The 17,786-nt window shown below is 35.4% G+C and overlaps 1 protein-coding gene across 2 annotated transcripts; it reads right to left on the bottom strand.

The window, feature by feature from the left end:
* Window positions 1–1,503: 1,503 nt before the first annotated feature.
* On the bottom strand, window positions 1,504–17,507 carry cop1 (COP1 E3 ubiquitin ligase). 2 transcript variants are annotated; one of them, XM_067363642.1, is made up of 20 exons: window positions 16,923–17,507; window positions 15,181–15,240; window positions 14,976–15,073; window positions 14,727–14,791; window positions 14,478–14,597; window positions 13,732–13,800; window positions 13,578–13,637; window positions 11,869–11,957; window positions 11,714–11,771; window positions 11,478–11,592; window positions 11,252–11,387; window positions 9,532–9,675; window positions 9,319–9,427; window positions 7,740–7,818; window positions 7,521–7,637; window positions 7,315–7,432; window positions 5,835–5,959; window positions 5,454–5,614; window positions 3,127–3,171; window positions 1,504–2,930 (listed from the first exon to the last, which is right to left on the bottom strand). In XM_067363642.1, the coding sequence occupies exons 1-20, from the start codon at window positions 17,195–17,197 to the stop codon at window positions 2,913–2,915; spliced, it is 2,061 nt and encodes a 686-aa protein (XP_067219743.1). In that variant the 5' UTR covers window positions 17,198–17,507; the 3' UTR covers window positions 1,504–2,912. The 2 variants fall into 2 exon arrangements, with proteins under 2 accessions (XP_067219743.1, XP_067219742.1); XM_067363641.1 differs by having other exon boundaries at window positions 1,506–2,930; window positions 7,740–7,821.
* Between the last annotated feature and the right edge of the window lie 279 nt (window positions 17,508–17,786).

Raw genomic sequence — 17,786 nt, 5'->3', positions numbered from 1 at the left:
CAGCACAAACATGTTCATCTAAATGTCGCTCCGAGAAGCGTACGGCATCTGGATGTTTGTTAACAGGAGTCTATATAGCTGTAAAGGTATTTCCAACTTCTTTGTGTACTTCTAAGAGAAGAATGAAAAAATAAATTTGCGTGAGGTGCCTTGAAACAGGTTCAGTCTGTTGTTTGTTATGGATTGTGCGCACAAGTGCGAGCACGAGCAATAACTTGCTGGCTGCAGTTCACTTAACGGCCATTGGTGTCGCTAATAACAAGGGTTTCTGAATTCTAATATCTCAAAATACTGTATCTCATAATCTGACTTCATATCTTGAAATGTGACTTTATAATGTGACTGTATCTCACAATTTGACTTTATCTTTTATAGAGTAACTTCATATCTCACAATCCGACTTGTTTTATAGTTTATCGAAATTACATGTTAGATTTCTTTTTTTAGCCTGAGATAGAAACAGGCTTCCTTAACTACCAGAATTGAATGCAATTAAATGGTTTATTCTCCTTTTAACATCTCAAAACACATTTATGAATATTAATTTTCAAAGAATGAATTAATTTTTCATTTATAAAATAAGTTTCTACTTGTCAATAGTCACTTAGCAACTATTAAGGCCAGAAGTCTTCTAGGCTTCATTTTAGACTGTGGAATCACGGCACATTAATCAGAGCAAATTTGCTTCAACTGCCAAATTAGATAGAGAGTGCTGGTTCAGGGTAATTGTCAGGTAATACCTATTTTCAACTGGACTCAAGTCTGGGCTTTGGGCCATTACTGGATACTAAATTCTTTTTCTTCTGTTAGGCTAACCTCCTTTGTGCTTTTTTTATTTCCTGACCTACTAGGAAATAAAACTGTCCTTTGCAAGTGACTTAAATTTTTTTCTTGGGTTTCTCTATATTTGGTTCCATCCATGTTGTCTTTAATAGTATAAAGCATTTTATTTCGAGCAGCCTGATACTGCTGCCTCCATGCCTGACAGTAGGGGTGCCGTTATCAGCTTGTCAGACTAAATTTGTTTGCACCACACTGTTTTTATCACATTTCTTCTAGCAAGCTTAGTTAGTAGTTACTTTATAGCCACTTTCTCAGAACAGAAGAAATTGGCCTTTCCTGTCATGTAATATCTCTAACTTCACTTAGAATGAATACGCTTATTTTGTAATTTAAGGCAGTATTTCTATAAAATGGAATGCCCTGTTCAAATCATGGTCAAGTTAAGGCTCAATTTAAAATAAAATTAACATGACAAAACCAAAATAGGATAGAAAAGAAGTTACTGTAGCCACTGCTCAGTGAGGGATTGAGAATTTGCTTACATGAGGACACCAACTTAATGTTAGTTTTGATATTTTTCTAACCACCTTTTAATATTTTGATATTATCATGCTGATGTCTGTCATTTTATCCTACCGGATAGATGTTTTAAAACAGCTAAGACCACAAAACTTCACAGAATTTATAACATACCTTTGCATATTTTGCATTGTTATGAAAGAAAACAAACTAGTATGATTTCATCTTTACAGATTTTCATTTTTATCCAATATATTAAGACATGACAGGGATATAAAATGTACTGCGTATAAAGAACAACCCATCCCGTAATAAGTGCAAATGAAGTTATCTTCATGTCACTGCCAAACTTCTACATTGCCAGGAAACTATTGTACAAGATGATACAGTGGAGGCAGTGAAAATACGTCTGCAATAGAAAGTGTATGAACCTCATATTATATATATCTATTATTAGTCTAAATACATTCTGATGCAGAAATACAAAGATAAACACAGTATATAACCAAAGGGGGAAAAAAATCATTTATTCATTCAAATGAATGTTAAAATGAGTAAATAAACAAACAAACAGGATTACTGAGATGCAACAGAGGACTTACAAATAAAGCTTGAAACCTAAAGGCTATTATGGGTCCAATGTTCACACAATTTCTATAAATTATTAAAATAAATAACACTTGTACAAGAAGATGAAAGAGCAGCAATGTTATGGGTGATGTTAAATAATCCCAATGAAGTACACATAGTGTCATTAAGCCTTTGACGAGTTATAATTTAGTCCTTGTTTGATCATTTGTGACCACGTGAAAGAGCCCTGGGTATCATAGTAAATAAAGACAGTCAAATATTAATCATGGAAAAACTGAGAAGAATCTCATGCAAAGGTTGTCTGATGAGTATAGGATTTCCTGGGACAATTAAATCATTTCAAAATGTGGTAAATACCAAATTAAGAGTATATTATGTATACCTAAAAATGCCCTTGATATACACATGTCCACTTAACCAACAGAAAAGCTAAAGAAGGTCCTGTAATTTAATTTAGGGAGACCACTGGAATATGCCAAAGCTTACACATATCTTATGGATAAACAGACACAGTTTATCAAAAAACAAAACAAGTAAATGGATACAACAGGCTCAAAAGAATCAAAGACAGCTAATTTATAGAACAAAAAGTATTTCATTGTGTTATGGTCTTGTGCTTTGGCCTTAAAATGTCTTGTAGCTCTTCTTCTGGCTAGAATTACCTCTAGTAAAGGTTTAAAACGATTTTCGCTTGAGAATGTTTCTTCCCCTCCACGCTTAAAGATGTTCAGTTATTCACCAACAACTTTTTAATACCTTTATTCAACAATTCATTCAAAAAGGCATTCATGCTCGTCTCCCTGTCAGCACAAACAGGTCCTCGTCTCACATACAGCGATAGTACGACGATGCAGAATGATCGAGTCTTTTACAAATATAATGCTGATAAAAACCAGTTCTGCTGGTTGTTTCCTTGGAAATGTTTGCTTCAGTTCTGCCCAGCTTTAGCATCCTTCCATCAACCCTCCAGTGAAGCAACAGTTCTTTAGTAGGCGCCGACGACTGATTCGAGTGGACCTTCAGACCAGCTCAAGTACCTTCGGAAATGGGGAAAAACATTTGTAGGGCACAATTCATGCTTAGCATCAATTTAGAGTTTTGGAAAATGGTTGCAATTTTCAGTAACTGAGCAAATGTGACTACAAATCCTCCTGCTTTTAGTAATAACAGAGCTCTCGGCAGTGAATATGGATTTTTATGTAGCTATTTAGCTTGTTTTGCAGTACAGCTCACCTTGATTGTTCCTTGACTGTTGGCTGCAATCAACACATTTGACTCCTGAGGATCAAAACAGAGAAATTAGTGCATTGACAGAATGTGGTAAACAGTTTTTGACTGAATCTTGTGTGGGAAGGTGGTCTGACAGAATGCATTTGCATGTTTGGGATGTTTGAAAAAAAAAAAAAAAAACGTCCTGGTCATTCCAGACTCAAAATCTCAGTTTGCGTTTCATTATTGTTATACGTTCACAAAAAGGCCTTGACATTTTACTTCAACATAATTTATGTATGGATGAGAAAGGCAATTAATTAAGACCAAGACACTAAGCAGAAATTCAGTCTAGTCAGCACATTGGTTTTGCACACAATTATTGTCTTTTTTTTTTCTCTAGGAAAATGTCAAGTATAAAAGGTATATAATACACAAGGGATCTGGAAGCAGACGTAATGTTTACATAGGGGGTTCAGCTGATAAATCAGGCAAACATGAATCTACATTTTGCATTTTCTAATATTTCTGAGCCGATTAGGCTTGATCAAAATTACTTGTATGTTAATTCTTTTGGGAACCACAATTATTATGAATTTTCAGTTCTAATGTAATGGTGCAATTCAAATAGTGCAATTAAAAGTAAAACCAGAAATCACATGAAATGCACATTTTGATGTCTACGGAGTTGGGCGAGCACTCCAAATCAACTGGGAATGTCTCAGTGAGTGTTGCCTTGGCAACTAACTGAAACAAGTTTAAGATGAAGTACTAAACTTGATAAAACTAACACAAAATGAAAGCTAAATAGAAATAATGAATACTAAGTAATTACAAAAGCACAAGAAACTGAAGAATACATGGGGGAAAAAACTATTAAATACACAGAAACTGAAAGGTCTTCCATCATCTGAAATGAAGGTTCACCAATTTAATAGGGATGCCTTGAAATTACGCAGATAATATTTTAGGCTAGCTATATCACTTCCATAATAACATTCTCATTTTCTATAATAATAATAATAATAATAAAAATCAATATTATATTACTATAATATATCATTCAGTTTGGCCATGTTCGGAAAACTAAAAACCAAAGAGAAATATTTAGAACATTAGTAAATATATCAATATTGGAACAAAAACAAACTGTTATTCATATTATTTTGACCCTGTGAAATGTGCCTACAAAAAAATTCTTAGAGGGTAAGTTCACCCAAAAATGATAATTCTGTCATTAATTACTCAGGCGTAAGACTTTCGTTCATCTTTGGAACACAAATACAAATGAAGATCTTTTTGATGAAATCAGAGTTTTTTGTCCCTCCATAGACAGCTACGCGACTACCACTTTGATGCTTCAAAAAGTTCATGAAGAGATCGTAAAACTAATCCATATTAATTGAGCGGTTTAGTCCAAATTTTCCGAAGAGACTCGATCGCTTTATATGATGAACAGACTGAATTTAGGCTTTTAATCACATATAAACATTAATCAACATCAGTTTTGGTAAACAGAAGCTCAAGCATGTTTGCTTTACATGCAAGAACCAATGAGGTTCATTCTCGTGTTACGCAGCACTTTTGAGCTTCCTCAAAAGGTTTGTTCTCGCCAGTCAATAAGGTTCAGTTGAGCATCTGTTTATGTTCGCTGATCAATGTTTATACGTGAATAAAAGCCTAAATCCAATCTGTTCATCATATAAAGCGATCGAGTCTCTTCAGAAAATTTTGACTAAACCGCTCAATTCATATGGATTAGTTTTACAGTCCCTTTTTGAAGCATCAAAGTCACATAGCTGTCTACGGAGGGACAGAAAGCTCTCAGATTTCATCAAAAAGATCATTTGTGTTCTGAAGATGAATGAAAGTCTTACAGGTTTGGAACGACATGAGAGTGAGTCATTAATGACAGAAATTTCATTTTTGGGCGAACTAACTCTTTAAAGAAAGCCATGACAATTAAATCACTCACAAAATGTCATGATCGTGACATTCCTGTTTGGTTCTCCTGCTAAAGGGGAGAGCAAACATTATAAATCTTCTTGGTTAATAAATACGGCACTGCACATGGCCTGAAAGATGACTTTATATCAATGCCTTTAACTGCAAACCACACTATTTAGACAGTGAAGCAGAGGAGTGTGGGTTTAATAAGCATGGATTTCTGAAAGCGGATACACACCAACCTCCTCCCAACCCACTGTCCTATCCTACCCTGTCATTACTTGTCCTTAATGTACCAACGGGTTCAGTTCTACTGTCCCCATGTGACCTCATCATATTCAACTGTTGGTACTAGAACAGTGATTTATCTTGTCAAATGTGAGTGAGATAAGACCGAATCATACCCCATCAGGTAGTGCTCGCCAGCAGACTGCACTGACAAATTCATTGGTGTCGTCCTCCTTCTTGTCCTTGTCCAGGACACTTTTCACAGTGTCAAACTTGAAAGTCAGAAGCGTCTTGGAGAGCCCCTTGTAGTACAAGTACAGCGAGTTGTTTTCACTTCCTGTGGGGTATGAAGTGAGAGCATTATTGAGGGTTTTTAAACTTATTACGGAGTAAAAGTTTGTTTTATTCTTCTTTTTCTTTAATAATAAACTGATTTGAATGATCAGAGGAAGTTTAATGTTCAAACAGAATTATCACAGCTTTGATTATAAACCAACTCAAATTGTTTTTGTGCCAAAAGTAAACCTTTTTAATCAATTTTGCATAGAGCCACTCACCACATGCTACATAGTCTCCATTAGATGCCAGACCCACAAAGTTCTTCTCGTTGATGTGGCCTTTGAAGGAGCGCAAACAATGAGGCTTGTTCACATTCCAGAGTTTCAGCTGGCTGTCTGTTGAGCTGTGGGGATATCACAATTTCACTTTGATGTTCAATTTTTAACTCACAATTTGTTTGTAATTAGTGGTGTAATGGTTCAGATTTCTCATGGTACAGTTGGGATCATAGTTTATTTAAAGATTCAGAAATTTGAGGACCATTTAGAACCAATATTTTTGTAACACTGTAAGCCAATACTGTTCAAGCCGATACAAAAAAACAAAAAAAACAAAAACAAATGAATCACACATTTTTCTGTAATAATCACAATTAATCGCACCTAACATTTAAGTTTTTAATATATTTTTAGATTGTAATAATTTCTCCAAATTAATGTAGAAACAACAAAGACAGAATATTTTAAATATTTGATCTAACAGGTAGGAAATATGCAGAACCAAAGCAGTTATCAAACACTTTCTTCACTGCATAATTTAGATTAAAATATAGATTCATTTTTAAGAAAGCTACAAAAGTTATTAAATTAAGAGCAGTGAGTGATTCTTTTTCTTTTTTCTTTGATTAACATTAATGGCAGACTGTAGCAGGTTTATTAGGCTGCTGTCACTTTAAGACCTGCCGCACATGACACGGATCTGACATCATGACTGTTCATTTAAGACTTTATTTAACTCATTTAAGACTGTGCGTACGAGGATACTCAACAAAACATGCATTTTGGAATAATTTTGTGTGTTTTTTTGTCTGTTCAAGCGCGAAAGATTTTTCGCTGTAAGTAGGTAGCACAACTCGCTAGCGAAAAATGCTACCCATCAGACTGTGCTACCAGAATCATATTCATGTGGTTTGAGGTTTTATTAACATCCTTACCTATCCCTACCTTAAATCTACCCTTAAAAATGTGAATTTAGTGTTGGTCGTGCAATCTAATGAGTAGCATTACTCCCCAGAACACTGACACGCTGTCTGAAGAGGCTTTCTGTGCGCACAAGTCTTATGCGTGTCACACAGACAGGATATTCACAGACAGCGCACCAGTATCACTCTGTGTCTCTTTGGTGTTTTGTCGTGCTTGAATGGTTTAAAAGCTTTTGCATGAATAAGAGCATGATAATATAATCTAATGCTAGCTAAAGGATGATGGGAAAATAACGGATGCTGCGTTAACTGCGCTAAATATTTTCAACACGTTAAACTGAACAAACTAATCGCATGCGTTAATGCTAATTTTAATATATATATTTATATATTAAATATTTAGTGCACACATATATATATATATATATATATATATATATATATATATATATATATATATATATATATATATATATATATATATATATATATATATAAAGGACATGCATTATCCATTGATAAAATAAAAAGCACAGGAGTTTTCAGTGTATACATACGCAGACACAATTTCTTCTCCATTGACAAACTTGGCGTAGGACACTGCTTTCCTGTGGCCTTTGAAAACCATGATGGGCTGCTTAGTGTTTCTCAGGTCATAGTAGTGCACACAGTGGTCTGGAAAAGATTTAGAACGAGTTGGAAAGTTTTAAGATTTTTGCGGGAAGTAAAACTTTTAAAAGTTTGATTTGAATGAAATATGTACCTGCACAACCAAAGGCAAGGTGATATCGCGAGGATGGACTAAACTTGACACAGCATACATTCGCCTTAGCTTCAATGCTGGCTACTGAATTGTCAAGGTTGGTGGACCACAACTTGACTGGAATAAAGAGAGTGCATTCATAAGTATTTATGGAAGATTGTCTCTGTAAGAATAAATACATCAAATAACTTGTTCGGAACAGTTCAGTTGCAAAAATACCTTTTGCGTCATCTGATCCCGATGCTAAGAGCTTGGGATCCATAAGGTTGAAATCGACACTCCAACACCGCTTCTCATGCTCCTGTGGAAAATCAGAATCTAACTTAGATTAACCCTAAAGGAACTTCAAATCACACGTCATATGTTATATTGCATATTAAATTCAAAATGAATCCACATTTCAATCTAAATGTATTTAAAGGTGCAGTAGAATGTGTTTTCAAAAGATGTATTATAAGTCGAAAGTGTCCCCTCAATGTGTCTGAAGTTTCAGCTCAAAATACCACATAGATTTTTTTTTTAAATCACTTTTTTATGCCTATTTTGGGGGCATCATTAAATATGTGCCAATTCAGGCTGCGGCCCCTTTAAATTCTCGTGCTCCCCGCCCCCGGAGCTCATGCTTGCCTTTAACAGCATAAACAAAGTTCACACAGCTAATATAACCCTCAAAATTGTTCTTTACAAAGTGTTCGTCATGCAGCATGTCTAATCGCGTAAGTATGGTATTTATTTGGATGTGTACATTTGATTCTGAATGAGTTTGATGGTGCTCTGTGGCTAACGGCTAATGCTACACTGTTGGAGAGATTTATGAAGAATGAAGTTGTGTTCATGAATTATACAGACTGCAAGTGTTTAAAAAATGAAAATAACGACAGTCTTGTCTCCGTGAATACAGTAAGAAACGATGGTAACTTTAACCACATTTAACAGTACATTAGCAACATGATAATGACACATTTAGAAAGACAATTTACAAATATCACTAAAAATTATCTTTTCTATTATTATTGCTCCATCTGCCATTTTTCGTTATTGTTCTTGCTTGCTTACCTAGTCTGATGATTCAGCTGTGCACAGATCCAGACATTAATACTGCCTGCCCTTGTCTAATGCCTTGAACATGGGCTGGTATATGCAAATATTGGGGGCGTACATAATATTAATGATCCTGACTGTCTTTTAAACAAATGAGATTTATATAAGGAGGAGGAAACAATGGTGTTTGAGACTCACTGTATGTCATTTCCATGTATTGAACTCTTGTTATTCAACTATGCCAAGGTAAATTCAATTTTTAATTCTAGGGCACTTTTAAGGCTGCAACAACTAATCAAACTGATAATGAAAATAGTCTGTGCTTCAATTTTTAATTTAAAAAATGTTTTTGGCACATAAATGTACAGCATAGCCTACAGTACATTTATATGTATTTTTATACCCTTTAATTTGCACATTGTTAAGAAAACAATGTTGGGCAAGATGTGAAATATGTTTAAGTATAAAATGTTTTCACAGAAAAACAAAAAAACAAAAACAACAACATATATATATATATAATGTTGTTGTTTTTTTACCTCAACTGAAGAAATAATCAAGAAATTAATCATTCATCAAAACAAACATACATTTACGGTTTAAAAGTTTGGGGCCAGTGAGATTTTTTTGGCATGTACATTACTTACAACAAAATATGACATGTAGACCCGTAGGAAAATTTTATAAATTGCTCTCCTACTAAAAGGGGTACTAGAATAATGAATGTTATCAGTTGCAGCCCAGCACATGAGGTTACCTGGTAGACCTTTGATCTCTGCCCCGTGAACCCATCCCAAAGAATGACAGTCCCCTCGTAGTCACTGCTCGCCAACAGATTTTTGTGGTAGCTACTCCAACTGATACAGCTACAAAGAGACAAGACAGAAGAAAATGTGACATACTGTTGAGCTACTGCATAAATCCACCAAGAACATTCAGGCCAACCCCTGATTTCAGACACTCTTTATACCTAATTTTAGAGTTACATGTCATCTCGTTGACAGGATAATGAATGTCCACAGCATCCTGGATCACAGTGCCGTACTCAAACACTTTAATTTTCTTAGTGACACCGGCAATGGCAAAGTAATCACAGTCGCGGTCAAACTCAATGCTGCAAAAGAGGGGAAAGAGAGGAGACAGAACAAGTGTTAGCACAGCGAGTTCTCCTGACTGTGCATGCTCATTATCTGCTCTACTTCCACTCAAACACAGACACTGAAAGAGACAAGAGCTGTAATGCACCCAAACAGCCTCTCTGCTGCTTTAGGTCATCAGATACAAAGATATCTGTAAAATGTTGGTGTGATGAAACCCAAGCAAGATTCTTTGGCTAGTTGAGGATTACATAAAATAATGAAATTACGGTTGGTTTGAGCCAGTGATTATATTTATAAACCCAATACTATGGCTGGGAATTGAGAACTGAACCAAATGATTTTCATGATTAATTAACAGTTTCTGAACATCTGCCATCTTTCACCGATGCAGAAGAAACGCAATTCCACTCGGATAGTGTTTCCTGCACAGTTAAATCTACAAAAGAAAACTGTTTAAACTTACAGAACTTCAGAAGTCTGAACTGAATGTGTAAAAGAGAAAGACTGGGTAACCCATTATACACTATTCATATACACTATTCTTTAAAAGTTTGAGGTGTGAAAATATATATATTTTTATTAATGTTTTTGAAATAAGTCTCTTATACTCAGTAAAAATGTAATATTGCGAAATATTATTACCATTTAAAATAACTTTCTATCTTAATATATTTTAAAGTGTAATTTATTCCTGTGATAGCAACTCTGAATTTTCAGCATCATTATTCCAGTCTTCAGTGTCACATGATCCTTCAGAAATCAGTCTAATATGCTGATTTGATACTCAAGAAACATTTTCTATTATCAATAATGAAAACGGTTGTGTTGCTCAATATTTTTGTGGAAACTGTGATACATTTTTTCAGGATTTTTTGATGAAAAGAACTGATCAAAAGTACAGTATTTATTTGATTAATTTCATTGAATCTTGTTCTCAGACACTATCCTTGCTGGTAGCCCGAAACAAGCATACAGCAAGACCTGTAGTCCAATTTCTGAAAATACTACTCTTTTTTTTTCTTCAGTTGTTTTAAATGAATCTGTCAAACCAAATTATAAATAAGCCCAAACAAATCAACCTAACTGGCTGACTCACTCACTCAATTTATCAGTCAGAGTAGTTTTGAATTAACATCTGAATAAACACCATTAAACCACAAACTATTACTTTCAACTAAAAATAAACTGAGAACTATTAAGGTGTTGTGTCGTACTTAACAGGACTGTAATTAATGACTGATTAATGAGAATGCATGGTTAAAGATAAGCATTTGGATGTTTTGTAATAAATCATACTTTAAGAAACAGGAATGGAGATCATGAGGAATAATGTGTTAAAAGAAAAACAAATTATTAAAAATAAAGAAGAGGAAAAAAGCTGGATATACATTAAAAGGACAGCTTGAAACAGGCCACAATTCCAAATTTTGGAAAATAGATCCTCAAAATGCTCTCTGTCAGTACCTGTGGTGTTATTCAGTAATACAATACTACCCTCTGCTGGTTACTTCAAAAAAGGAACCGAACAAAGATTAAAGTCCAACAACATGTGGTCTTAACCATTTCAATTAATTTTTTTTGCAGCTTTACCTGGACACAATGCTGGAGCCATTATAGAGGTCACTAGCGTAAGAGAGGGTGGCCAGAGGCCTCACAGAGTTGTAACGGGTAAATTTTGATAGACACTCCATGAAATCATCCAGCTGGTTAACAGTCCTGCTGTCATCTATTAACAAGAAAAACGATTGTGTAAAATGTACCAATATTACAGATTTATAGATTTATAAACAGTATATATTGCTTTGAATCAACCAACCTGTTATTCGAGACATCCTATTGGAGAAATAACACTGCTCTAGATCCTCAAAGTGTGCCGTCAGTCTCTTCCGCCGTGACGCTAGAGTGCTGTTGTACCATGTTTGTCTTTTACCCTAAAAGTAATAACATCATGAAAGAAGAAAATATCAGCATTACTCCAAGGTATATGAATGAGCTGTAATAGCAAACAGGAACAATTCATGAAAAGAAAAAAAAACAAAAAAAACAAGTTACCTGTGAGCTTCCACCAAAAGGGGGCTGAATGTATTCCGTGGGGTCTATTATGCTACTGCTGAAGACAGAAAAAAGATTTTATTTTTTAAATGGGAAAATTCTGCATATATGTCAATAATTAGGTCGGCCTCTCATGAAACGTAGCTGGGTCTTACCTGGGTGCAGGTGAGGGAGCTTCAAACTGGGGTACAGTACTGTCTAAATTGGGGTCCATGTCACTCACTGAGTACACACCGCTCATTTCCTTCAAATAAAAATATACGCATCAGATGTACACTACTGTTCAAAAGTTTAAGGCCAGTGACACTTTCATTGAGCAAAGACACATTAAACTGGTCACAAGTGACAGTAAAGACATTTATACTATAAACAATATTGTATACAATTTTTGTATTGCATTCAAAATTCAGCTTTGCCTTCACAGTAATGAATTACACTTTAAAATATATTCAAATAGAAAAGTTGTATTAAATTGTAATAGGGCTGTACACACATACATACATACACATATATACACACATATATATTCTTAAATATATACATGTATGTTTGTGTATTTATATATACATAATAATTATACCCAGAACAAACATATTACATAAACATAAACTCTTATTTTGGACACGATAATCACGATTTTGTATTAACATTTCACTTTTTTCTTGTTTTTAGTGTTTTAATTGTTATTTTTGATCAAAGAGTTAGTATAAGAAGTGTCTTTCAAAAGCATTTTTAAAAAAAATATTACCAATCCTAAACTTTTAAACGGTAGTGCTTAATCATATGTAAATATATTAAGTTTCCACACCTGTAGAACATTTTCTTTGTTAAGAAACAGGGATTTGTTACAATGTTGCATTTTCTTCTGTATGACTGTGTCATCCATCAAGATGGATTAACAAGTTCGCTCTGCTGGCTTATTGTGGTTTTATCTGTAGCTGAGGTGACAAGCTAACACTTATATGAATGTAGCCTTTGTTTCCCACTCTGACTGATAAATTATGTATAAATAAAATTTACAATGCAGTTAGAGCAGGAATCAAGGCTTCGTCTGGACAGCATTCTTGCAATGCATGGAGAACAGCAATTACTGAAGATGCGCGCTTTGGTTTTCAACCACAAAAAAACTCACAGAATCAGACACTGCTTCTTTTTATATAAACACTTTTCCTGTTATGAATTATGATACTGCTTGGTTCATTGGTCCGTTGGGTTGGATAGCTTTCTCACCTCAACCGAACAGCCACAGAGTTCGTTTTCAATTCGGCCGAGACCACCTCGTTCAGGCGATCTCGAAGCGATTGTTTTGGTGCGGATCCGAGCATGATTGCCATGTTCATATATGCATAAACAAGCCGAACTAAAGTAGAAAATGCACCAGTTTCCAAAACAACCCAGCAAACATTGGTCCGACGGCAACATCGTGTCCCTGGCCAAAAATAGTCACGGTAAGACTGCATAAATCAGTAAAAATATGTAACACAAAACATTTCCTAAAAATGCATTCAGATAGATTTGTACATGTCAACAGTTCTCTGGGGTTGCATGTATAATTGTTACTTTGACTTTTAGCTAGGTGTAGTTCAATATATAACAATTCATTACTTAATAAAATAACGTAGAAGATGTCCTTTCAAATTTTGGAACTATTTTTCAACCATGACAGGGATGTCTTTTTAACGGTCATTAAACGTCCAAATGTTTGCTGGGAAAGGCTCCAAACGAGCCAGGAAAACAACTTTTAAAAAAATACAAAATAACACAGCTCTATGCTAGACCATTAAAAAAAAAAAAAATAAAAAAAAAATAAAATAAAATAGTTGTTCCCATCTCTGACAATTCTGGGTCACCATACTAAACTGACCTCAACTCGTTTGATATCCTCTTCCAAAAAGTTCAGTTCTTTTTGTAACTGCTCCAGTTGCTGTCAAAGTAAAGACAGGGAGACTGTGTTAATGACCTCAAAGCTGTCAACTGTGCATTATTCAATATTTTAAAAATAGATGTGGAGGCTAAACCTCTCTTTTATTTCTTCTGGCTTCTTTCAGGAATTCCATTAAGATCTGGCGCTGAGCAGCTTGTGATTCCTGTGGACAGAAATCAGTGAAAGATCAGCAAAAGCCAAGCAATTGGTCTTTATGAGTCACGGAGCAGGGAGTTTTGTGGCCCTTTATAAGACAAATTAATGAGATGTCACATGATCAACAGCGCTTCTAGGCTCTTCACACAAGCAGCTTTTAGAGACAATAAACAGTGCTGCATGTTGATCTTTTAAGCATTAATAATGCTTGTTAATGCTGATTTAAGATTTGATTAACGATTATTATAAATTGATCACATAAGGTAACATTTGATATCAGATTTTAAACAATGTTGTTTTAACTTAAAAACACATTTTATCAGTATTGTAATTTTTTTTCATCATTATAAAATGTCATTCTTTCACAAGAACTCAGTATGTGCTGGTTTATTTGGCCTTATTTTTGTCACAGCAGTTACACTTTGGAATTTAAAACCAGTGGTTTATAACATTAGGGTTTGTGTAATCATAATTTCTATCAAATTTGAGTTTATTTTGATCCAACTAAAACAATATCTACAGAATAGCAATCTCCACCAATCTTCAGTGTTTAAAACACCATAGACAGCACTTTTTGGTCAGTTCCAGCTCAATGTGAATGAACTGCTAATATAAAGAATAACATATCTGAAGAACCAGAAATGTTGCATCAACAGTAATGTAATGTGTAAGAAGTACACCCACCGCCTCCAGTTGTTTCTTTTTTTGCAACAGGTACTCTAATATGTAGTTGACATTGGCTAAATCCATATTCTCTTGATCTGCGCCAAGGACGTCTTGGAAAACCTGCCATTTGGTTCCATTCTATAAAAAGCATACAAAACATGAACAATAAGACGTCATTTCATGTGCTACAAACTATCTGCAAAAGTCAATCAAATTTGTTTAAACAGTTTCCACTCATTATATAAATAGTGAGCAGGATGCACTTACAGGATGATCTCGTTTCAAACGCTTCTCTTCAGATCTCTGTTTTTGTTTCAGGATCAGCTCATTCACTGTAAAATAATCAGAGAATCACATCAAAGCAATTCTCAGACTGAAAAAAAAAATCAACCAAAAGTCTAATTTGATATGGAAACATGTATTTTATGTGGAAACAATAAGATTTGAGGATGTCAAATTAGACAATTATACAAAAAAAAAAAAAAAAAAACCTGATATACATTACCATACACATACCTAAGAAGTTGGGGTAAAGTTGATCCACATTGTCAATGATATAATTACATTTCGGGCATCTGTTGCTGTCCTCCAAACTCTGTCGTATACATTTATAACTGAACAGAAAAGAAGACATGATTGTTTGATTGAAACCTTTAAATGGTCTAGAAAATGCCACAAAAGCAAGCATAAACTCTCGGTTTAGAGAACAAGAGTTTCTCACCAGAAACTGTGGCCACACTTTGTCATGTGAGCTTCCTCAATCATCTCAAAACATATAGGGCTGTTGAGAAAAAAAACAAAATCATGACATGGAAGGCTTGCTTCCCCTTTCCAAGCTTGTGAGAGACTTGACTGTTGTTTTGAATTATACAGAGGGGCGTAAATGTCTCAGACGACTATTAAAAAATGTTGTTGTTTTTTTTTTTGACATCACATATTATCAGCATAATTTGACTGAAAGGTTAAAGCGTTAAAAATAATTTAATGACAACAGATCTCTCTCTCTACACACACACAAATGTTTCAAATCACTTATTTTGAGTTTGTCAGACATATAATTTTAAGCAAAAATCTGTCATAAAGACTTTCTGGCAACTTTTTGACAACAAACTATCAGTCTCTAACATTATGGCCCAGTTTCACAGGCCAGGATTAAATGGTTAGTTCACCCAAAAATTTAAATTCTGTCATTTATTGCTTACCCTCATGCCGTTCCACACCCGTAAGACCTTCGTTCATCTTCAGAACACAAATTAAAATATTTTTGTTCAAATCCGATGGCTCTGCGAGGCCTCCATAGCCAGCAATGACATTTCCTCTCTCAAGATCCATTAATGTACTAAAAACACATCTAAATCAATTCATGTGAGCACAGTGGTTCAATATTAATATTATAAAGCGACGAGAATATTTTTGGTGCACCAAAAAAATTAAAATAAATAAATAACTTATTTAGTGATGGACGATTTCAAAACACTGCTTCAGGAAGCTTCGGAGCACAATGAATAAGCGTGTTGAATCAGCGGTTCGGAGCGCCAAAGTCACGTGATTTCAGCCGTTGGCAGTTTGACACGCGATCCGAATAATGATTCGACACAAAAGATTCATGATGCTCCGATGCTTCCTGAAACAGTGTTTTGAAATCGGCCATCACTAAATAAGATGTTTTTTTTTTTTTTTTTTTTGGCACACCAAAAATATTCTCGTCGCTTTATAATATTAATATTGAACCACTGTACTCACATGAACTGATTTAAATATGTTTTTAGTACATTAATGGATCTTGAGAGAGGAAATGTCATTGCTCCCTATGAAGGCCTCACAGAGCCATCGGATTTCATCAAAAAATTCTTAATTTGTGTTCTGAAGATTAACGAAGGTCTTACGGGTGTGGAACGGCATGAGGGTGAGTAATAAATGACAGGATTTTCATTTTTGGTTGAACTAACCCTTTAAGCCTTAGTTCAATTAGGATATTTAAGTAGCTTTTTATAAACGTGCCTTAGAAAAAAAAAAAAAACATTACTGTTGAGTTCTTGAGAGAAAACAATGGCACTGACATATTTTAAGATATGTCAGTGAAAGTTGCTTTCAATTAAAAGAGCTCAAACATGCATTTTAGTCTAGGACTAACTTAAGCCTTGTCAGTGAAACGGGGAAAGTATGACATCTTTTGTACACCACACAAAAAAAGAATATGATGAACAACATGAAACATCAAAACAACATGATGATGAGCAATACCACAGGCTTTTCCTTTATGGGAGAACTATCCCTTTAACACCATGTTGACAATTATCATTTTACTTTATCCATGGAATTACAGGATTAAATGCGGAGTAAATCACAGGATTCGCCGGATACACCTGCAATTAAGCCCGCATGTGGGAAATTGTTCAAAACAAACAAAAACTTCATTATCAAGTAAATTTAGACCTCTGCAGGGAAGGTAAATGCACTTACCATACAAAATCATTACTCTTGTCCTCATAGGGATTGATCAGACCGTTGTACAGGGGTCTTTTCCTGCTTGACGAGCCCAGTCGAGAGCTCTGTCCCTCGACAACCGAGCCCAGAGTCCGCGAGGACACCCCGTTACCCGAACTGTTCCCGTTCTGAGCGCCGCTACTCCCGCTGTTCGCTACACCGGCGCCGCCGCTGCTGCTCATACTCCCAGAGCTCGTCCCAGGGACGGACCCCGCTGCACCGCCAGACTGCGGCTGTCGAGTGCTTGACATGATTGAAGCCGATCGTGCACGTCGGAAGGCCAGAGCTGAAGCTAAAGCTGCGGGGCTTCACCGCATCCGGGCGGCTGTGGTAGATACGCTAACTAGCTAAAACGACACAGATAAGAGAAAAGAACCAGAAACTTCCTCCAAGCGCACTGCTAGCACTGAAAGGCGCTTATTCGAGCACAGCTGATACGGTTCTTCTCTATGCAAGAGGTTTGCATTGGGTCAGCTCGATGCTAATATGGATATGCAGCTCCGCAGAGATTTGTTGACAACTCTGAGAGCTTTAGAAATTTCAATCCACTGTCTGCAGGATGTTCACGCGAGAACTTCCCAAAATGAAACGTTCGAGTGACTCGGAGTTCAGCGGCACCTACTGGCTTGGAGGAAAATTGCAAGCATCAATCAAAACAATCGGTCCAAAACACCCACTGGTTGGTTCTCAACTAGTTATTTAGGATAACAACCTAACCGTCGTAGATTTAGTTCAATCATTCAAGAACATTGAAGTAGTCGCCATCGTCCTTATGCAGCACATTATGTTGTTAAAAACAAAGCGGCATCAATCTTTCAGGTATGACTTCATCGATGTGTT

The sequence above is a fragment of the Chanodichthys erythropterus genome, chromosome 16, assembly GCF_024489055.1.
Source record: "Chanodichthys erythropterus isolate Z2021 chromosome 16, ASM2448905v1, whole genome shotgun sequence".
Lineage (NCBI taxonomy): Eukaryota > Metazoa > Chordata > Actinopteri > Cypriniformes > Xenocyprididae > Chanodichthys > Chanodichthys erythropterus.
This window is presented reverse-complemented; position numbering and strand designations above follow the sequence as displayed.